Below are 24,357 nucleotides of genomic sequence, written 5' to 3' on the forward strand. Positions count from 1 at the left end.
CAGCGCTGGTGAATTCTACATGTTTAATACTGTGCTTCTCTTGTGCAGCGCTGGTGAATTCTACATGTTTAATACTGTGCTTCTCTTGTGCAGCGCTGGTGAATTCTACATGTTTAATACTGTGCTTCTCTTGTGCAGCGCTGGTGAATTCTACATGTTTAATACTGTGCTTCTCTTGGGCAGCGCTGGTGAATTCTACATGTTTAATACTGTGCTTCTCTTGGGCAGCGCTGGTGAATTCTACATGTTTAATACTGTGCTTCTCTTGTGCAGCGCTGGTGAATTCTACATGTTTAATACTGTGCTTCTCTTGTGCAGCGCTGGTGAATTCTACATGTTTAATACTGTGCTTCTCTTGGGCAGCGCTGGTGAATTCTACATGTTTAATACTGTGCTTCTCTTGTGCAGCGCTGGTGAATTCTACATGTTTAATACTGTGCTTCTCTTGTGCAGCGCTGGTGAATTCTACATGTTTAATACTGTGCTTCTCTTGGGCAGCGCTGGTGAATTCTACATGTTTAATACTGTGCTTCTCTTGTGCAGCGCTGGTGAATTCTACATGTTTAATACTGTGCTTCTCTTGGGCAGCGCTGGTGAATTCTACATGTTTAATACTGTGCTTCTCTTGGGCAGCGCTGGTGAATTCTACATGTTTAATACTGTGCTTCTGTTGTGCAGCGCTGGTGAATTCTACATGTTTAATACTGTGCTTCTCTTGGGCAGCGCTGGTGAATTCTACACGTTTAATACTGTGCTTCTCTTGTGCAGCGCTGGTGAATTCTACATGTTTAATACTGTGCTTCTCTTGTGCAGCGCTGGTGAATTCTACATGTTTAATACGGTGCTTCTCTTGTGCAGCGCTGGGCTCAGTTTACATTTGCACTCCAGGTTGAGCCAGGATACTGTTGCTGTTGAATAGAGGGAGATGTCTGTTTGGTTTGGCCACAGGTTTGGTCAGTCGTGCACATACACATTCAGAATGCCTGCTGCACGTTTAATCCCTGTCCTGATGAAACACATTTGCTACTGTCTCTGCTTCACGACCGTAATTCGTCCTTTTCTTCTCCTGCAACCAGAATGCTAAACTAAACGCTAATTCCACAGACTCCATAGTAACGGGTTCCTTGAAGCCAGCCAGGCTTTGAAGAATCGCGGCTGTGTTCTCTGGTAATTGGGCTCAACTGAGAAACTAGAGCATGTCTGTATTATGATTAGGTTCAGCCAGTGCAAGCACAGCCCTTTTTGTCATGTCTCTTGCACTGACCTTCGCCGGGACTGGCCTGTGCTAATCTGCCCTCGAGGACTGGCCTGTGCTAATCTGCCCTCGAGGACTGGCCTGTGCTAATCTGCTCTTGAGGACTGGCCTGTGCTAATCTGTCCTCGAGGACTGGCCTGTGCTAATCTGTCCTCGAGGACTGGCCTGTGCTAATCTGCCCTTGAGGACTGGCCTGTGCTAATCTGCTCTTGAGGACCGGCCTGTGCTAATCTGCTCTTGAGGACTGTCCTGTGCTAATCTGCTCTTGAGGACTGGCCTGTGCTAATCTGTCCTCGAGGACTGGCCTGTGCTAATCTGCCCTCGAGGACTGGCCTGTGCTAATCTGCCCTCGAGGACTGGTTTCTACCCATTTAAAGTCCTGTTTATTAAAGTTTGCTCTTGCAGTCCCTTATAAACGTTTACCACAGTAGAAGCACAGGTAAGCATTATGAAGCTCAGAGAGGCATGGGCAAACCATGACACACTATGGTAAATGCATAGTATAACCAGGAACACCGCGGGGAAAACTGCCAAATTACCGTGCAAATATACTGTAGTGACCTTGTAGAAGGGGTAACGCAGAACCATTGTGCATGAAATCTTTTTTTTTTTTTTTTTTTTACTGCCCTTTGTTCATTCAGGTAAAGGATTCTTTGGATACAGAAGCTGCCTTAACTTACCCTACAGTCATGTCCTCCTGCCTGTTATCAAAGGGATTATTCAATTCAATCAGCCGCATCCTGTTGACCTGCACGTTCCCTGGTGTGTCTGCCTGTCCTCCTCCAACGCAATCTAATACTGATCCAAACAGCAGGAGATCGGAACACGACCTCCTCAAACTACAGAGTTACACGGCAGCTCAGACCTCATTTTAAACAGCTAGAACATTCATTGTATTTGCTTTGTTCTTCCCAGCCTAACACATATATAGACCCACTTTGTGAGAATGGAGGTGCTGAATGGAAAGGAAGCAGCCCTTCTTATTCGGAGCAGTGGGTTAGGGTTGGGCTCGGCTCTTAGCAGGCGTCAGTCATTTCTTAGCAGGCATGAGACAGGCAATGCTAAAATGTCAACGGAAATTGTGTTTTCAACAAGGATAATCTATTCGTCCAAGTATTAAAAAATTGGGAGAAACTGTTAGAATTGGCCTGGACTGTAGTAACACAGGCTTGGGCAAAGCCAATACCAGATGGCTTGATTAATAACCTCCAACACAGACCGCTAAGTCTTTGAAAATATTGAAATGGTTCATTCATTAGATTTCCAGGTGGAATGTCTGGTGTGTTCCACGGTTACTCTCTGTTTAGTATTAAGCCTCTTGGCCTCAATCAAAGCTCAGCGCTCAGCGCTCAGTGTTACTGTAAATTGTAAATCACATTATCAATTTCCTCTGCTCGTAGTTTTATGACTAAATTATTCTTTAATTGGTCAAGAAAAGGGGTAAATGGTTATTTGTAATTTAACTCTGATTTCCATAACTGTTTTCCACATACTGCAATTAAGTCTGTAATGAGTCTCAGCCTTGTGAACCAGTGATGCATGCTAATTGAGCACCAGCTCCATTTGTTACTGTTCTTTAAAAGGACACACTAAAAAAAGCCCATATAGCATCAATATCATGGTTATAATACTGAATTCCAGCTGCTGTCTGTAGAGAGGAGTTTGTATGGGAGCGCTGTTCCTTCAGGCTGTGGGTGCTGAAAATAGCATGTTCTGTGGGTCAGGTCTGAAACACGCAGCTGAAACTCAGGGATCTTCCTTCATTACACTGCAGTGAGCCGGACTTACACAAGCTGTCCTCATTCTTAGCTCTTTCCCTTTGCCTGGCCCGGCTGGTCACAATTTAACAGACAATTGTTAGCAAACCCGAGTGAGGACTGACAGTCTGAATTGTTGTTCTTCTTCTGATTATGTGTTGGGGCTGATCCTGCAACCCATGTGGCTGCTAAGTGCGTAACCCCTTTTAAAAGTTTCCCGCAGTAAAAGCATACAAAAGTGTATTAAAACACCATGAAAACATGGCGACACATAGGGAAGCATTGCAAATAAGAGTAAAGCATGTTCATAAACACGGCAAACCAGAGTGCGCTATGGTAAATGCACAGTACAGTATAACCATAGGGAATGAACAGAGTGCACTATGGTAAATGCACAGTACAGTATAACCATAGGGAATGAACAGAGTGCACTATGGTAAATGCACAGTACAGTATAACCATAGGGAATGAACAGAGTGCGCTATGGTAAATGCACAGTACAGTAGAACCATAGGGAACGAACACAGTGCGCTATGGTAAATGCACAGTACAGTATAACCATAGAGAATGAACAGAGTGCGCTATGGTAAATGCACAGTACAGTATAACCATGGGGATGAACAGAGTGCGCTATGGTAAATGCACAGTACAGTATAACCATGGGGATGAACAGAGTGCGCTATGGTAAATGCACAGTACAGTATAACCATGGGGATGAACAGAGTGCGCTATGGTAAATGCACAGTACAGTATAACCATGGGGATGAACAGAGTGCGCTATGGTAAATGCACAGTACAGTATAACCATAGGGGATGAACAGAGTGCGCTATGGTAAATGCACAGTACAGTATAACCATGGGGATGAACAGAGTGCGCTATGGTAAATGCACAGTACAGTATATGCACAGTACAGTATAACCATAGGGGATGAACAGAGTGCGCTATGGTAAATGCACAGTACAGTATAACCATGGGGATGAACAGAGTGCGCTATGGTAAATGCACAGTACAGTATAACCATGGGGATGAACAGAGTGCGCTATGGTAAATGCAAAGTACAGTATAACCATGGGGATGAACAGAGTGCGCTATGGTAAATGCAAAGTACAGTATAACCATGGGGATGAACAGAGTGCGCTATGGTAAATGCAAAGTACAGTATAACCATGGGGATGAACAGAGTGCGCTATGGTAAATGCACAGTACAGTATAACCATGGGGATGAACAGAGTGCGCTATGGTAAATGCACAGTACAGTATAACCATGGGGATGAACAGAGTGCGCTATGGTAAATGCACAGTACAGTATAACCATAGGGAATGAACAGAGTGCGCTATGGTAAATGCACAGTACAGTATAACCATGGGGATGAACACAGTGCGCTATGGTAAATGCACAGTACAGTATAACCATAGGGGATGAACAGAGTGCGCTATGGTAAATGCACAGTACAGTATAACCATGGGGATGAACACAGTGCGCTATGGTAAATGCACAGTACAGTATAACCATGGGGATGAACAGAGTGCGCTATGGTAAATGCACAGTACAGTATAACCATGGGGATGAACAGAGTGCGCTATGGTAAATGCACAGTACAGTATAACCATGGGGATGAACAGAGTGCGCTATGGTAAATGCAAAGTACAGTATAACCATGGGGATGAACAGAGTGCGCTATGGTAAATGCACAGTACAGTATAACCATGGGGATGAACAGAGTGCGCTATGGTAAATGCAAAGTACAGTATAACCATGGGGATGAACAGAGTGCGCTATGGTAAATGCACAGTACAGTATAACCATGGGGATGAACAGAGTGCGCTATGGTAAATGCACAGTACAGTATAACCATGGGGATGAACAGAGTGCGCTATGGTAAATGCACAGTACAGTATAACCATGGGGATGAACAGAGTGCGCTATGGTAAATGCACAGTACAGTATAACCATGGGGATGAACAGAGTGCGCTATGGTAAATGCAAAGTACAGTATAACCATGGGGATGAACAGAGTGCGCTATGGTAAATGCACAGTACAGTATAACCATGGGGATGAACAGAGTGCGCTATGGTAAATGCACAGTACAGTATAACCATGGGGATGAACAGAGTGCGCTATGGTAAATGCACAGTACAGTATAACCATGGGGATGAACAGAGTGCGCTATGGTAAATGCACAGTACAGTATCACCATGGGGATGAACAGAGTGCGCTATGGTAAATGCACAGTACAGTATAACCATGGGGATGAACACAGTGCGCTATGGTAAATGCACAGTACAGTATAACCATGGGGATGAACAGAGTGCGCTATGGTAAATGCACAGTACAGTATAACCATAGGGAATGAACACAGTGCGCTATGGTAAATGCACAGTACAGTATAACCATGGGGATGAACAGAGTGCGCTATGGTAAATGCACAGTACAGTATAACCATGGGGATGAACAGAGTGCGCTATGGTAAATGCACAGTACAGTATAACCATGGGGATGAACAGAGTGCGCTATGGTAAATGCACAGTACAGTATAACCATGGGGATGAACACAGTGCGCTATGGTAAATGCACAGTACAGTATAACCATGGGGATGAACACAGTGCGCTATGGTAAATGCACAGTACAGTATCACCATAGGGAATGAATGCATGGGAAAACTGTAAAAAAAAATACCATGGTAAGCGTTTATAAGGGACTATGTTAATCTGAGACATATCTGATGTTATAGCCGCACATACCCCCCCTTCCTAGATGGTACTCCAGCCCGGGAGCTCAGTGCCAGGCACGCACACGTCAGCATGCTGCTCCCAGGTGTGCCCCCAGCAGAGTCTGAGATGAGCTCTTGAGTCAGGACCCTAGGACACTACTGATCTTTGTGTAGAAACTAATTGGCCTTGCTGCTGGAGTGCTCGCAATGACCACTCTTAAGAGGGGTGCAGCATCCTAGTCAGTGAAGAAGCCCCCGCAGTCCACTGGCCCTAATGCTCGCTGGGTCATAACTGACATTAAGCTGAGAGTCTGCAAAATGACTGCTAGGGCTGGTAAAGTGGTTCATATATCTCTTGTGCATTGAGCACGATTCACTTGCAACATTTTGCATTGATTTCTGCGGGTGGGGCCTGGGGTTTGAAAGCTAATAAAAATAAAAATAGAAGAAGAAATAAAATGTACTCTAGAAAAAATAGTAATAAATAATTTCTGCCATGGAGGAGGGAAAAGTCTATCAGCATTGAAACAAAAGAGATTAACAGCAGCAGCGTGGCTCAGAAATGAATACTGATGCCTCGTTCCATCAATCTTATCCTCCTGGTGGACTGTTCGACTGGCGCTGCCGAGCGCTCTGAGAATCCGAGGTGCTTTTAATTGGTAAAAACAACATCTCTTTGATATATTCCAGTTCCTCTTTGCAATTCAGAATGCTTTTAAAGCTCACTGTGCCGAAGTATATTAGTGAAGATTGACTTCAGCAAAGTGATTTCTTTTTGTCATGTGCCGCTGATGGTGTTGCTGCTGCATTAGCTTCGAGGTCGAGAATAATCGCATTTATAGCGACATGAAGGGGACCTGCTCTCCATGCATCTTGGAATATATTAATGACAAGTTTTTAAATCAAGGCACTTTTTAACACTGTTGACATCAAACTGCAAAGCAGTGTAATCAACAAACTAGGTTTTAAAAGTGCAAAGTAACACTAATACACTGGGAACACTGGAGTGATTCAGCGGATTGACAGAGTTCTGTACTGACTAATACACTGGGAAAACGGGTGTGATTCAGCGGATTGACAGAGCTCTGTACTGACTAATACACTGTTCATAGTAAAACTTGGAATGGGTGAAAATGCTATGCAAGAGGAGTCTTATTTCCATCCCTGTATCAAGTCAAATTTAGGTCCACCAGATAAGGTCCATTAAGCAGTTAATTGTGACCTGCTCAAAATGAGATTCACTATATTGTGGTCATTGTCAGGCCATTGCTACCTTCTCTTGCAGTCCCACCCCTTCTAAACTACCACAAGATCTAGATTCTTAAAGCACTTTACTGCAAACCGTTTGCCTTTATTAGAAAGAAAAGATGGACCCAATACAGTTACCAAACCCTAAATGAAGCGCTCAGATGAATGGTAGAGAGGTTAGGAATGAGCCGCCCTCGAATGAAGGTCAGGTTCATTGAAGCACTCACTTGTTTTCTTGCCTAACAGCTACTGTCAGGCATTTCACATTTCAGCAAACTGTGTATAGTAATCAATAAGTGTTTTGCTTATAATCAATAAACAGTATTGCTATGTATTAATTATGAATCCGTCCATTAAACCTCTGTTTGGATACGGGAAAAAAGATTATTATTATTTATTATTAGTATTTGTGCCTACTCCATATGAAAGAATGCTATTGTATTGTATTGGCAGGCTGTAGTTACCTGTGAGCTTTGTTTGCACTGGAACACTAGTATAGTATTTCTTGTTTTGTGCACGTCAGGCTCATTCACATACAGTAACCCGCAGCGTCTTGTGTACTTGCACTGCAGAGGCACACAGAGCAGCTACAGTGCATCATTATCAACAGAACTGTCACAATACAAGTGGCGTGTACTGGAATATTTCCAGGCTTGCATACTGGTTTGTCCCAGCACACAGACATATCGTATGTCCTGGTGTCACTGAGCTGGCCAAAGAATATTCCTTTAATAGGTGCTGATGAAAATCTTTCAAATAGATTTAGTGTAACCGCATTCACAATTTGTCAGCAGATGCTTGAAAACTACATGCAGGAGTCTCCAAAGAAATGCCCTGAGAAAAGTTTACCGCTGGATTTTCGTAGTTTTGCATTTAGTGGAGTTTCCCCTGGTTTGTCATGTTTATTAATATGCTTTACCATACCTCGCTATACTTTACTACGCTTATCTATGCTTTCGCTGTGCTTTATTAGACCTGGCTATGTTTTAACTATGGGAAACATTTACAAGGTTTGATTGGGGAAGCGGGATAACAGAACTTCCTGAAGCTGTCCACACACTGTGACACTGATGTTAATAAGAAATCTGTGTTCAACACTCAAACACACATTTGAATTTTGTTCTCGTTTAATGATCGTGGGGCATCTCTGGATAATATTAGCAACTAGAGACAGGGAGCCGCTGACAAACCCCACACATCACCCCAGGACAGACATCCATACTACATTCAGAACCACGACAATACATCCCAACACACCGGAGTGCGCTTCCTTTGTTTCTCTGCAGTGAAACTATTTCTAAAATGATCTTCTTACAAACCCACCCTCAACGCATGCCAGCTCTCATGCTTCATGAGACTGTGAAGACGATAACGTCAAAAACAAACACGGCTTTGGGACTATTTCTGGTTTGTCAAAGCACTTCACCCTCCCTCCTAAAAAAAAACAAACACCTTTTTATGAAAGCCAAAATCCTGAAAAAAATGACCCAAAGAAATTACAATCTTTTTTAGAATTATCTTTAGAGAAAGGGACAGTTCATACAGATACAACACTTGCAAAAAACAGACAGCCCCTAATTAAAACGCTGACAGCAGGAAACAATGTTGCTAATTCATCAAGGCTCCATTGCTGCATTTGAATCACTCCGCTCCCAGTAGACCAAAGAGACTACATTCAAATGTTTTTTGTCACACAGCATCACAGCCCACATGTTTTGTTGCCACAGGTAACTATGAGCACAGATGTTCTGAAATGAGCAGTTTTGAAGTGTTTGCATTGTACCAGCTGCCCCAGGACACACATCATTGCCACAGGAAAGTTTTGAATTCCTCCAGAACCCAAGAAGAAAGTACAGCAAGCCCTGGCAGCCTGTCTCTTTCACGTGGCAACACGTAAACGATTTCTGTTTGAGCAAGAATCACACAGACAGCTTTCATACTCTTTTTTTCAGTAATAAATGTAGAAAGTCTTTACCGTTGCAGAACTGGAGCAGTGAAGATGTGTCATAGAGGCTGCAATAGCTGGAAACCACGTCCTCCATTCTGGTCCTGCTCTCTCAATCCTGCTCTCTGAATCCCTCCCTTTCTCTCTCTCTCAATCCCTCCCTCTCCCTCTCTCAATCCCTCCCTCTCTCTCAATCCCTCCCTCTCTCTCTCTCTCTCTCTCTCTCTCTCTCTCCCTCCCCCTCCCTCTCTCTCTCTCCCTCTCTCTCGCTCTCCTTCTCCCCCTCTCTATGTCTCTCAATCCCTCCCTCTCCCTCTCGTGCTCCAATATCTCTGTTACTTTAGTTTGCCTGCCACGGGAGCTCTTCCTCCATTCACCATCCAGTTTTCTTGGGTCGGCCTGCCAGTGTCAGTTACCATGGCAACCCATTTGCTTTGATGATGTCATGTGACCACAGCCTTCTTCCTGAATGAGCGGGTGCTAGTACTGGTGGTGTGAGGAGGGGGTTAAGAGGTTCTTGCTTATTTCGGTTTGCCCCCCGCCCCTCGTCTCTCTCTTTCTCTTGCTGCTGTCGTGGTACGACACAGTCTTGTAGCGCACAAGGAAACAGCTTTTTTTTTTCTTTTTTTGCGAAGAGGACTTTCTGTGGGTGTGTGTGCCTGATACACTGTGAAGAGCTGCCAAACTGCATTCTCCAATTCCTGCCTGACAGTAATCTTAGACCAGTAGAAAATCAGGGCTGAGTTCCTTTCAAAATACAGCCACTCAGCCGGAGACCAATAAGCAAATACCAGCAAACTAGTTTTTAGACTAGTACGTAGGCAGGATAATTTAATTCATTTAATTTGTGTATGGCTGTCACAGGAAGCGGCAACCCCAGCAAAGTGAAATATGATGTAGGCAGGCAGAGAGGCAGAAAAGCAGCTAGAGAAGCAGGTAGGTAGGCAGGCAGAGAGGCAGAAAGGCAGCTAGAGAGACAAGCAGGCAGAGAGGCAGAAAGGCAGCTAGAGAGACAAGCAGGCAGAGAGGCAGAAAGGCAGCTAGAGAGGCAAGCAGGCAGAGAGGCAGAAAGGCAGCTAGAGAGACAAGCAGGCAGAGAGGCAGAAAGGCAGCTAGAGAGGCAAGCAGGCAGAGAGGCAGAAAGGCAGCTAGAGAGACAAGCAGGCAGAGAGGCAGAAAGGCAGCTAGAGAGGCAAGCAGGCAGAGAGGCAGAAAGGCAGCTAGAGAGACAAGCAGGCAGAGAGGCAGAAAGGCAGCTAGAGAGACAAGCAGGCAGAGAGGCAGAAAGGCAGCTAGAGAGACAAGCAGGCAGAGAGGCAGAAAGGCAGCTAGAGAGACAAGCAGGCAGAGAGGCAGAAAGGCAGCTAGAGAGGCAAGCAGGCAGAGAGGCAGGTAGGCAGGCAGGTAGGCAGAGAGGTAGAGAGGCAGCTAGAGAGGCAGGCAGGCAGAGAGGCAGGTAGGCAGGCAGGCAGGCAGAGAGGTAGAGAGGCAGCTAGAGAGGCAAGCAGGCAGAGAGGCAGGTAGGCAGGCAGGCAGGCAGAGAGGTAGAGAGGCAGGCAGGCATAGAGGCAGAGAGGAAGGCAGGCAAGCAGGGACACAGGAAATGTGCCATATGGAAAGAATACACCACGGCTCAGGGACAGGCATGATCACAAGAAAGAGATTAAGTTTGCGGCTGCTGCAAAAACCTATCAGAGGCCGCTCTGCTTTTCATATAATTAATGAAACAGATTTCAGCAGCTTCCCTGAACTGGGAGAGAGAGAGGAGAAGAGAGAGAGACAGGGAGGGAGAGAGAGAGAGAGAGAGAGAGACAGGGGAGAGAGAGAGAGAGAGAGACAGACAGAAGGGAGAGGAGAGAGAGAGAGAGAGAGAGAGAGAGAGGAGAGAGAGAGAGGAGAGAGGAGCAGACAGAGGAGAGAGAGAGAGAGGAGAGAGATGGAGAGAGAGAGACATCGTAGAAGAGAGAGATAGGGGGGGAAAACGAGACAGAGAGAGAGTGACAGGGAGAGATACAGCGGAGAGAGGAGAGATAGAAGAGAGAGAGTAGAGAAGAGTAAAGCGAGCGAGAGGATAGAGAGGAGACCAGGTAGAGGGGAAGTCGAGGATAGATAGAAGAGTAGAGAGAACGCGAGAAGATGAGAAAGCGAGGAGAGATGCGAGAGTAGACCCGGCATCAAGCTGCAGATAGTAGATAACGACAGTGGCGGGGGGTGAGGGCGGCTAAGAGAAAAGAGATCTAGGTGAGGGAGACGAGGGGGAGGTGCCTGAGGCTAGAGAGAAGAGAGCAGAGAGAGAGAAAGATGCAGCAGAGGTAGAGAGAGAGAGATAAAGTAAGTATAGAGAAGAAAAGCAGACGAAGGGAGAAGATATACAGATACATCTACCCCCAAGTGGAGAATAGCATATAAGCTCTATGACAGCATAATTAGCCCTATAGACCACAGTTGAACGCGGATGGACTATAGAGATAGAGATAGCTGTGAAAAAGTTCAATTGTTTTTTTTTTACTTAGTTTTTTGGGTAACAAAGCATTTTTAGAAAGCATGTGTTTTTTATTCTGATATGTTTTGAATTCAGCTGAGGAGTGTCGGTACACGAGAAACACAGCCTCCAGTTCTGGCAGAACATCTTGTGCTTCAATTATTCATAGGTCACAGTGAGGATGGAAATATGCATTATGTTAACTGCGTGGTCAGTACTTACTTTTAAATTTTTCTGTGCAGCCAAAAAAAAAGAAAGCAAGCTCTGGAAGAGATAGAGACATAATCCTGCTTGTTTTTGACACGTCCCGCTGACTCTGCGCTCTGATTTGATCTCTTTGGAAAGCTACACGCAGGCCTGCTCCAGCAAGACCATCTCATTCAATTAGTAATTCAGGTCCTTTCTGCTTCTCTGGGAGAGCAAGCCTGGGGGCATCTCATGGTTAATCCTCATCGGTTATTTATACTGATTATACAGTTATTTATTTGTTATTACTGTATGCTATACAGTAAGCATAGCCCTGTGGAGAGGACTCCTAGCTCACCTGACTTGATTCTGCTGTTGCAGGGCTAGTTATAATGAGTTTGATATAGGCAGTTTAACGAGGGACACCCTGTTGACCTCAGGGGTTTGCATGCAGTCTGACTGTCCGATAATGGATTTCTAATTAAGCTGGCCACATGTAAAATAGCACCTGGGTCAGTCTGAAAGGCATGGAGAAAGGACTGAGCTCTGTGGCTGTATGCAGTGCTGCTGCCAAGCGCTCATGTCTTTCCAGAAAGACAAGCAGAAAGGTGTCTTTTGATTTTACTTTGTTTAAAGCGCACATCCCAGTGCTGAAAGTAAAGCTGGCTGTTCCTGTGATTCCTGCAGTGCTGAAAGTGAAGCTGTCTGTTCCTGCGATTCTCGCTCGCCTGTCTGATCACCAACTAACCTGTTACACAAGAACAGCAATGCTGGCTCCATTTCTCACAGTCTGACAATCATTTATCACAGTGAATATGAACCCTTCCCTGTCCTGAATGGAGCAGAATCCAGCAGATCTCAGAGACGCTGTATTCAGTGGAACTGCAGATAAAGCTTGGGTGGCACTTTTTAAATTTGATTGCAGGTCATATTGTAACAGTAGAAGATAAGCTGGCAGCTGTTAGTTATCAGGTTATATGTGTCTGGAAACCACAGGGAGCAAGAGTCCACTTGCATTTCTATAAACCCATGCAACAATCTGAAGATAAGATGATTGCCCATGAATACTGAACTCGCCTGAAAAAAAGAAGAAAACATCAAGCAGCCCAGAAGTCTGTTCACAAAGGTGCTAATCACGTTATTTATTTATTTATTTAGTTAGTTTTTTTAGTTGTTAGTTAGTTTCAGTCTGTTCACAAAGGTGCTAATCACGTTATTTATTTTTGTATTTTTTTAGTTCTAGTTGATATGTTGCTGCACAGGGTTAAAATGAGACCCACAGACAGATTCCTACTGGTTTTCTTCAACTTGAGTTCTCCTCTGATTAAGCAGATGGGTAAAAAGACTCTGGTACTCCAGCTTGAAGTGTGTTTAAGGCAATCACTGAACATAATGAACAGAGGGTTTCCTATCTAGGAATACTGATCCCTCATTCTCATTCACTTTCACCACACAAGGGAACAAGCGATACAGGCTGCTCAGAATTCACTAGACTGTTTGTAAACCAATCAGACGATTGCAAGCATCTGAATTCTTAGTTTTTATTTCTGGTTTGGTATCATGCATTCTGCTCTTTCCACTGTATTTAATGCACTATTTCATGTATTATGCTGCTATCATGTATTCTGCTCTTTCCACTGTATTTAATGTATTATTTTTTTTTTTTTTTTTTACTGTATATCATGTATGATGTATTTCTCTGTATTTAAAGTATTATGGATTTTCTGCATCTTGTAAAGCGCTTTGTGATGATGGTGAAATACACAGAGGCACACTCACAAAGGCCTGGTGAGCCTATGTGGCAGATGTGTCCAGATCAAGCTAGTAACAAACAGCACAGTCCTGACTCCATTTAAATCAGCACTCTGTCATGAACACAAGCTGACAGCAAGCAGGGGGTAAAATCAGCCTCTTGGATAAAAACACAGCAAAGTTCAGCAAATTCACTGGCAAGCAGAAGTGAGCAAGCAGAGAGGTGGTGAAGCATGGTAACAAACATGTCTAACCACAAGTTAACTGGGATAAATGCACTGCATATTTGTGGACTGGGAAAACTCTGCAAAATTACTGTGCAGCAAGAGAAATAAAAAAATTGAAGTGTCTGTTTTACATCACAGTAACAGCACCGCTATGTCATGTTTATATCGTTTAAAGAGATGCGTTATTCACCCCACCCCTCCCCCGTGCGCTTTCTCTTCTGCTTAAACAAGAATAAACGTACAGCACAGTAATTCAAGAAAGGAGGAGAAATATCTCCTTTAAAATACATAAAGTTTCAATCCTCTATACTGCACGCAGTTTCAATCCTCTATACTGTACGCAGTTTCAATCCTTTATACTGCAAGCAGTTTCAATCCTCTATACTGTACGCAGTTTCAATCCTCTATACTGCATGCAGAGTTTCAATCCTCTATACTGCACGCAGTTTCAATCCTCTATACTGCACGCAGTTTCAATCCTCTATACTGCACGCAGTTTCAATCCTCTATACTGCATGCAGTTTCAATCCTCTATACTGCACGCAGTTTCAATCCTCTATACTGCACGCAGAGTTTCAATCCTCTATACTGCACGGAGTTTCAATCCTCTATACTGCACAGAGTTTCAATCCTCTATACTGCACGGAGTTTCAATCCTCTATACTGCATGCAGAGTTTCAATCCTCTATACTGCACGGAGTTTCAATCCTCTATACTGCACGCAGAGTTTCAATCCTCTATACTGCACGCAGTTTCAATCCTCTATACTGCACAGAGTTTCAATCCTCTATACAGAGTTTCAATCCTCTATACTGCACAGAGTTTCAATCCTCTATACTGCACAGAGTTTCAATCCTCTATACTGCACGGAGTTTCAATCCTCTATACTGCATGCAGAGTTTCAATCCTCTATACTGCACGGAGTTTCAATCCTCTATACTGCACGCAGTTTCAATCCTCTATACTGCACGCAGTTTCAATCCTCTATACTGCACGCAGTTTCAATCCTCTATACTGCATGCAGAGTTTCAATCCTCTATACTGCACGGAGTTTCAATCCTCTATACTGCATGCAGAGTTTCAATCCTCTATACTGCACAGAGTTTCAATCCTCTATACTGCATGCAGAGTTTCAATCCTCTATACTGCACGCAGTTTCAATCCTCTATACTGCACAGAGTTTCAATCCTCTATACTGCACAGAGTTTCAATCCTCTATACTGCACGCAGTTTCAATCCTCTATACTGCACGCAGTTTCAATCCTCTATACTGCACACAGTTTCAATCCTCTATACTGCACAGAGTTTCAATCCTCTATACTGCATGCACAGAGTTTCAATCCTCTATACTGCATGCAGTTTCAATCCTCTATACTGCACAGAGCAGAGTTTCAATCCTCTATACTGCACAGAGTTTCAATCCTCTATACTGCACGCAGTTTCAATCCTCTATACTGCACGCAGTTTCAATCCTCTATACTGCACGCAGTTTCAATCCTCTATACTGCACAGAGTTTCAATCCTCTATACTGCACAGAGTTTCAATCCTCTATACTGCACAGAGTTTCAATCCTCTATACTGCACGGAGTTTCAATCCTCTATACTGCACAGAGTTTCAATCCTCTATACTGCACGCAGTTTCAATCCTCTATACTGCACAGAGTTTCAATCCTCTATACTGCACAGAGTTTCAATCCTCTATACTGCACAGAGTTTCAATCCTCTATACTGCACAGAGTTTCAATCCTCTATACTGCACAGAGTTTCAATCCTCTATACTGCACGCAGTTTCAATCCTCTATACTGCACGGAGTTTCAATCCTCTATACTGCATGCAGAGTTTCAATCCTCTATACTGCACGCAGTTTCAATCCTCTATACTGCACGCAGTTTCAATCCTCTATACTGCACGCAGTTTCAATCCTCTATACTGCACGCAGTTTCAATCCTCTATACTGCACAGAGTTTCAATCCTCTATACTGCACAGAGTTTCAATCCTCTATACTGCATGCAGTTTCAATCCTCTATACTGCACAGAGTTTCAATCCTCTATACTGCATGCAGAGTTTCAATCCTCTATACTGCACGCAGTTTCAATCCTCTATACTGCATGCAGAGTTTCAATCCTCTATACTGCACAGAGTTTCAATCCTCTATACTGCACAGAGTTTCAATCCTCTATACTGCACGGAGTTTCAATCCTCTATACTGCATGCAGTTTCAATCCTCTATACTGCACGCAGTTTCAATCCTCTATACTGCACACAGTTTCAATCCTCTATACTGCACGCAGTTTCAATCCTCTATACTGCACGCAGTTTCAATCCTCTATACTGCACGCAGTTTCAATCCTCTATACTGCACGCAGTTTCAATCCTCTATACTGCACGCAGTTTCAATCCTCTATACTGCACAGAGTTTCAATCCTCTATACTGCACAGAGTTTCAATCCTCTATACTGCACGCAGTTTCAATCCTCTATACTGCACAGCAGTTTCAATCCTCTATACTGCACGCAGTTTCAATCCTCTATACTGCACGCAGAGTTTCAATCCTCTATACTGCACAGAGTTTCAATCCTCTATACTGCATGCAGTTTCAATCCTCTATACTGCACGCAGTTTCAATCCTCTATACTGCACAGAGTTTCAATCCTCTATACTGCACAGAGTTTCAATCCTCTATACTGCACGCAGTTTCAATCCTCTATACTGCACGCAGTTTCAATCCTCTATACTGCACGCAGTTTCAATCCTCTATACTGCACAGAGTTTCAATCCTCTATACTGCACAGAGTTTCAATCCTCTATACTGCACAGAGTTTCAATCCTCTATACTGCACGCAGTTTCAATCCTCTATACTGCACAGAGTTTCAATCCTCTATACTGCACAGAGTTTCAATCCTCTATACTGCACGCAGTTTCAATCCTCTATACTGCACGCAGTTTCAATCCTCTATACTGCACAGAGTTTCAATCCTCTATACTGCACAGAGTTTCAATCCTCTATACTGCATGCAGTTTCAATCCTCTATACTGCACGCAGTTTCAATCCTCTATACTGCACGCAGTTTCAATCCTCTATACTGCACGCAGTTTCAATCCTCTATACTGCACGCAGTTTCAATCCTCTATACTGCACAGAGTTTCAATCCTCTATACTGCACGCAGTTTCAATCCTCTATACTGCACGCAGTTTCAATCCTCTATACTGCACGCAGTTTCAATCCTCTATACTGCACAGAGTTTCAATCCTCTATACTGCACAGAGTTTCAATCCTCTATACTGCACAGCAGTTTCAATCCTCTATACTGCACGCAGTTTCAATCCTCTATACTGCACGCAGTTTCAATCCTCTATACTGCACGCAGTTTCAATCCTCTATACTGCACGCAGAGTTTCAATCCTCTATACTGCATGCAGTTTCAATCCTCTATACTGCACAGAGTTTCAATCCTCTATACTGCACAGAGTTTCAATCCTCTATACTGCAAGCAGTTTCAATCCTCTATACTGCGCAGTTTCAATCCTCTATACTGCACAGAGTTTCAATCCTCTATAGCTTCAATCCTCTATACTGCACAGAGTTTCAATCCTCTATACTGCACAGAGTTTCAATCCTCTATACTGCATGCAGTTTCAATCCTCTATACTGCACGCAGTTTCAATCCTCTATACTGCACAGAGTTTCAATCCTCTATACTGCACAGAGTTTCAATCCTCTATACTGCACGCAGTTTCAATCCTCTATACTGCACGCAGTTTCAATCCTCTATACTGCACAGAGTTTCAATCCTCTATACTGCACAGAGTTTCAATCCTCTATACTGCATGCAGAGTTTCAATCCTCTATACTGCACGGAGTTTCAATCCTCTATACTGCACAGAGTTTCAATCCTCTATACTGCACAGCAGTTTCAATCCTCTATACTGCACGCAGTTTCAATCCTCTATACTGCACGCAGTTTCAATCCTCTATACTGCACGCAGTTTCAATCCTCTATACTGCAGAGTTTCAATCCTCTATACTGCACGCAGTTTCAATCCTCTATACTGCACAGAGTTTCAATCCTCTATACTGCACAGAGTTTCAATCCTCTATACTGCACAGAGTTTCAATCCTCTATACTGCACAGAGTTTCAATCCTCTATACTGCACGCAGTTTCAATCCTCTATACTGCACAGAGTTTCAATCCTCTATACTGCACGCAGTTTCAATCCTCTATACTGCACGCAGTTTCAATCCTCTATACTGCACGCAGTTTCAATCCTCTATACTGCACGCAGTTTCAATCCTCTATACTGCACAGAGTTTCAATCCTCTATACTGCACGCAGTTTCAATCCTCTATACTGCACAGCAGTTTCAATCCTCTATACTGCACAGAGTTTCAATCCTCTATACTGCACAGAGTTTCAATCCTCTATACTGCACAGAGTTTCAATCCTCTATACTGCACGCAGTTTCAATCCTCTATACTGCACGCAGTTTCAATCCTCTATACTGCACAGAGTTTCAATCCTCTATACTGCACAGAGTTTCAATCCTCTATACTGCACAGAGTTTCAATCCTCTATACTGCACAGAGTTTCAATCCTCTATACTGCACGCAGTTTCAATCCTCTATACTGCACAGAGTTTCAATCCTCTATACTGCACGCAGTTTCAATCCTCTATACTGCACAGCAGTTTCAATCCTCTATACTGCACAGAGTTTCAATCCTCTATACTGCACAGAGTTTCAATCCTCTATACTGCATGCAGTTTCAATCCTCTATACTGCACGCAGTTTCAATCCTCTATACTGCACGCAGTTTCAATCCTCTATACTGCACAGAGTTTCAATCCTCTATACTGCACAGAGTTTCAATCCTCTATACTGCACAGCAGTTTCAATCCTCTATACTGCACGCAGTTTCAATCCTCTATACTGCACAGAGTTTCAATCCTCTATACTGCACAGAGTTTCAATCCTCTATACTGCATGCAGTTTCAATCCTCTATACTGCACACAGTTTCAATCCTCTATACTGCAAGCAGTTTCAATCCTCTATACTGCACGCAGTTTCAATCCTCTATACTTTCAATCCTCTATACTGCATGCAGTTTCAATCCTCTATACTGCACGCAGTTTCAATCCTCTATACTGCACGCAGTTTCAATCCTCTATACTGCACGCAGTTTCAATCCTCTATACTGCACAGAGTTTCAATCCTCTATACTGCACAGAGTTTCAATCCTCTATAGTTTCAATCCTCTATACTGCACGCAGTTTCAATCCTCTATACTGCACGCAGTTTCAATCCTCTATACTGCACAGAGTTTCAATCCTCTATACTGCACAGAGTTTCAATCCTCTATACTGCATGCAGTTTCAATCCTCTATACTGCACGCAGTTTCAATCCTCTATACTGCACAGAGTTTCAATCCTCTATACTGCATGCAGTTTCAATCCTCTATACTGCACGCAGTTTCAATCCTCTATCTATACTGCACGCAGTTTCAATCCTCTATACTGCACGCAGTTTCAATCCTCTATACTGCACGCAGTTTCAATCCTCTATACTGCACGCAGTTTCAATCCTCTATACTGTACGCAGTTTCAATCCTCTATACTGCACACAGTTTCAATCCTCTATACTGCACACAGTTTCAATCCTCTATACTGCACGCAGTTTCAATCCTCTATACTGCACGGAGTTTCAATCCTCTATACTGCATGCAGTTTCAATCCTCTATACTGCACGCAGTTTCAATCCTCTATACTGTACGCAGTTTCAATCCTCTATACTGCACAGAGTTTCAATCCTCTATACTGCATGCAGTTTCAATCCTCTATACTGCATGCACAGAGTTTCAATCCTCTATACTGCATAGAGTTTCAATCCTCTATACTGCATGCAGTTTCAATCCTCTATACTGCATGCAGAGTTTCAATCCTCTATACTGCATGGAGTTTCAATCCTCTATACTGCATGCAGTTTCAATCCTCTATACTGCATGCACAGAGTTTCAATACTCTATACTGCATGCACAGAGTTTATTTTCATTCCAGTTCCATCATGGATGCACCATGGTGTTTGAGAACTGGTCAGACTCCTTGAAAAACAAAATGAAAAGCAGCTGGAATCCGAAGCTGTGAATCAGATAACCTGATTAACCTGTAACCAATAACCTGAGCACTGCCTGACAATACAGGATAATAACAAACAGTGACAATGACAACAATGGCATTTCATTTCCTCACTCATGTTATATTGACACTACTCAAGTGTTTTTTTTTTTTTTGTTCTTCCAACCTTGAAGGTTGAGTCTCACAGTGTGGGCACGCATGCACGCACGCACACACTCATGTGGCACATTTCTTATATTGGCACAATATAAAACTGAAGTGATGCAGAATGATAAAACTCCCAAACTGCACAGGAGTGATTACCATAGACAGCTGCTCTCTAGCACACACCTGCTCTGGGGATTGCACAGGAGGGATTACTATAGACAGCTGCTCTCCAGAACACACCCGCTCTGGGGATTGGACAGGAGGGATTACTATAGACAGCTACTCTCCAGCACACACCTGCTCTGGGGATCGCACAGGAGGGATTACTATAGACAGCTACTCTCCAGCACACACCCGCTTGGGGATTGCACAGGAGTGATTACTATAGACAGTTGCTCTCCAGCACACACCCACTTGGGGATCGCACAGGAGTGATTACTATAGACAGCTGCTCTCCAGCACACACCTGCTCTGGGGATTGGAGAGGAGGGATTACTATAGACAGCTGCTCTCCAACACACACCTACTCGGGGGATCGGACAGGAGTGATTACTATAGACAGCTGCTCTCCAGCACGCATTGCTCGGGGGATCGGACAGGAGTGATTACTATAGACAGCTGCCCTCCAGCACACACCCGCTCTGGGGATCGCACAGGAGGGATTACTATAGATATATACAATGATATACAATACATATACAGAACTAGAATAAAAACACACAGAGAGATCTTTCTTTGACCTTTGCAATTTGAAAAGCTCAGTTCAAATTTCAGCTGGAGATCAATGAGTGACCTCCCACGTTCAAGTCAATCATCTCTCGCACAGAACCTAACCCACAGAAGTAACCAAGCTACTGAACCCTGGAGATGCCCCTGAGTGCAGACAGGCTGACGAGCCCCGTTCTGATTTTCCACCCTATTCCCTTTGGGACCACAGCCAAGATCAGCAACTCGACGAGAGTGGGATTCAAACCACAACTGCATGACTCACCATGCGCTTCAAATCACAGTATTGTGCCCAGGTGAGCCACTGGGAACCTCACTGGACAGTCCTAATCCTTACTGCAGGGTTTGCTTTTGCCGAAAGGGACTGTAGTCTATATGTACAATAATAAATATGTTTCCCCGGTTACTGTGTCAAGACTAACTTGCAACAGCTTGCTTTAGACATTCAGATACAAGACATAATGTTCCAGCGATAGCTGCTATTTGTGTATCATTCTGAAGCAGTGGCAGCTAATATTCCCTGCTGATGGGATTAAAGCCTTTGATGGGATTAAAGTTTCTGATGGGATTACGGCCCAGGATAGATTTACAACATTTTCTTTTTCTCTCTCAAAAACCACCTGCTTAACGTTCCAGTATTAAAGTACCCACTGTGAAGACGCATTGCCCTTTTTTTATCTTCAAGAAATTGCCTTTCTTTTGTATTCCTACACAGAGCAGGAGTGCAAGCTGTTCACCTGTCATGCCAGCCCTGAGTAATGCAAACCCTTGATTAGTTCACATGATGACAGCAGCTTGTGTGCTGGGCTGCCTGGCCGTGGCTCTGTGTTGCATTGTGGCTTCTCTAACTCAGAAAAGGGGAGTCTATTGGTATAAAAAGCACATACACTCCTCAATATGCAGGGGAACCTTAACCTTGAAACATGTTAAGGCTGGTTTAAACTCAAAGCCTGTGACTGCAGGGAGACTTCAGCTGTGACTCAAACAGCTTGAGATGATAAAGAGTCAGCCCTTCCCGGGGTCACCAGACAGCCGCATGACAAGAAACAGACCATCTTAATTGAAGCATTTCACTGCCTACCAACACAAACACAAGGCTTCATATGATAACATGAATTCATATGCATAGGGCATAATAAATTCACTTTTCAATAGAACTCAATGCATTCATCAGCCCATTGCACCAGATCCCACCCCCGTTCACACAACCCGTCAATCACACGCCAGCTCTAGTGCTCCAGGTAAAGGTGCCACAGGGATATCAATAAGCAGCAACGACCTGCAGTAGCAGCCTCTGGAGTTGTGAGGTGATCGCTCTGAACTGGCTCCTCTGGTATGGGCTTCATGTTCATCCCAGTGATGCTGCCCAGGGCAGGGATGCCATTCTTCAGGTCTGCTGAGCTGTGCATGTGTGGGGCTGAGATCTCCAGAATGTGCCCAGGTTAACGTATTACGCTCAGCTCACAGGTGGACACTGCTGTGATGAGCAGCGCTCCTCTGCCACAGAGCACCAGGGATGTGCTGATGTCATTAAGAAGGAGATTAAGAGCTATAAGTCAGCTCAAGCTGCAGAGAAGGCAGCTCCTGAAATAATACTGGATTTGACCTTGTGTCCGTTCTGATACGTGGCTCTGTACTGGATTTCTTTATGCGTAGGAACTCCACATATAAATAATATATAAATATATCATGAGCTCAATACAAACAACAACAATAAGGTTTCTGTACGAACGCTTACAGAGCTCTGTACGTTATTAAGAGTACATATACAGTGATGGACAGACAGACAGATCGACAGACACATCATGTGCATGTGCAAATCTGTTTTAATCGGCTGATAAACTACTGAAATGGTGAGACCTGCATTGCACTAAAAACATGCAACGCAATATAAATTCATCTCTGATGTACAAATGTTTTTAATGAAATCAGCTCTTAGCAAATGAGTTCTTGACAATATGAAGTACTTGAAGAGCAAATACAGCAGGGTGTCTACCGGAGCGCAGCTGATAAACCGAGGCAAATCTTATTACAGCTATAATGAGCCCAGGCAGCCCAGCTGGTGGCTTTACTATCTCTCCTGGGGCACAGCATTCAGCATGACATCATTGCACTGACTCAACATGAAAGCCATTAATCTGCTTCATGAAAAACAAACAGCATCAGCCTCTCCAAAGGCATGTTACTCTTTAAAAGGGTTTTACACAGTCAACAGCGTCAGGTAGCATATGGTAATGCGTTTTAACTCTTTCTTTATTTATTTCACAACACTACTTTGCCACACAATGACAAGATCACTGCTGAGAGAACGCAGAGCCGTGAGTCACACGTTTTCAGGAGAGACGTTTACTGGAGTTGGAGAGTTCAGGAGCGCAGCTACAGAAAGAGGTAACACTGTGAATCTGCTCAGTCCTGCAGTCAGACTGCACCCGCTAACACTGTACATGAAAGTCAAAGATCAGTCATAGAATATATATATATATATATATATATATATATATATATATATATATATATATATATATGTGTAAGTACACATATCCATTAGGGTTAGGGTTAGTGTCAGGGTTAGAGTTCATTGTAACCAGTTATCGTATGTGGTGGCAGGAATGATTACTTACACAAGGAGCTCTCAACTGAAAAGCAGTCTGGATGGATTCTCTGCAATGCTTTTCCCCACTGGGCACTTCAAAATACCCAGCTATAAAAATGTTACAGCCCACACTGCAGTGTGCACAGATTCATTTCAGAATCAATACTGAGAGCTCTTTATTATCTGCAAAGAACTGTCACCTCCCAGCACGGGATGCATCCGTCTCAGTTACAATGTGTCTGCTAGGGCTGGAAATCAGAACCCAGTCACAATGTGTCTGCTAGGACTGGAAATCAGAACCCAGTCACAATGTGTCTGCTAGGACTGGAAATCAGAACCCAGTCACAATGTGTCTGCTAGGACTGGAAATCAGAACCCAGTCACAGTGTGTCTGCTAGGACTGGAAATCAGAACCCAGTCACAATGTGTCTGCTAGAACTGGAAATCAGAACCCAGTCACAATGTGTCTGCTAGGACTGGAAATCAGAACCCAGTCACAATGTGTCTGCTAGAATCACAATCACAGCAGCACTGCCAAGTTCACAAAGTAGTGTTCTGCTCGGCTGCCATGGCTGTACACATGTAAATAGAACCTCTATCCAACAGATCTTCAACATGCAGCCTCGCACTTCACTGAGAATCTCAATTCAATGCATTCTGTCTTTGTATGATGTTTGCAACCAGTCAGAGAGGTTCAAAGTGTTGTGGCTCCCAGACTGGGTTTTAACCAACATTCCCAATACAGTAACTTCCTCTATATGTTGTAGGGCAGTCCTGTGGAATGAAATTACAAACTAAACATTTTAAAATGAGATTCAGAATGTCATGTACTGTAACTTTTGAATACAATATATATATATATATATATATATATATATATATATATATATATATATATATATATATATAATCTCAGGAGTTTTTTTTTTTTTTTGTGTTTATACACCTGTTTGTTTTTGTTTTTTTTATTGGGGGGATCGAACAATGTTTAAACCTCAAATCAGAAACTCAAATGCAAACCCCTGTCTCTCTCCCCCTGATATGACAGCGTAAAGGGGAGCCTGATGATTAAAGAGAGATCACCGCTAAAGGGCTCTGATATCCTTGCAGAGACCCTGAGTCTCCAGTAGTGAGCATCACGCAGCGCCACAGAGCCGTCTTTCATCACCCAGCTGTGAGACACAGAG

At 43.6% G+C, this 24,357-nt stretch overlaps 1 protein-coding gene across 5 annotated transcripts in view; it reads right to left on the reverse strand.

Moving 5' to 3' along the window:
- Positions 1-24,357, reverse strand: part of LOC121324263 (echinoderm microtubule-associated protein-like 1) — a 70,566-nt gene that overhangs the window by 42,524 nt on the left and 3,685 nt on the right. For 4 of the 5 annotated variants that reach the window (XM_041265952.1, XM_041265953.1, XM_041265957.1 and 1 more), the window contains exon 1: positions 8,950-9,056. The exons of the other annotated variant lie outside the window; for it this stretch is intronic. In XM_041265952.1, the coding sequence (XP_041121886.1) occupies positions 8,950-9,016 (67 nt within the window). In that variant the 5' untranslated portion in view covers positions 9,017-9,056. Of the gene's footprint in view, positions 1-8,949; positions 9,057-24,357 lie in introns of those variants that run through there. 5 annotated transcript variants of the gene reach the window in all.

Source organism: Polyodon spathula, chromosome 12, assembly GCF_017654505.1.
Source record: "Polyodon spathula isolate WHYD16114869_AA chromosome 12, ASM1765450v1, whole genome shotgun sequence".
In the NCBI taxonomy this organism is placed as follows: domain Eukaryota; kingdom Metazoa; phylum Chordata; class Actinopteri; order Acipenseriformes; family Polyodontidae; genus Polyodon; species Polyodon spathula.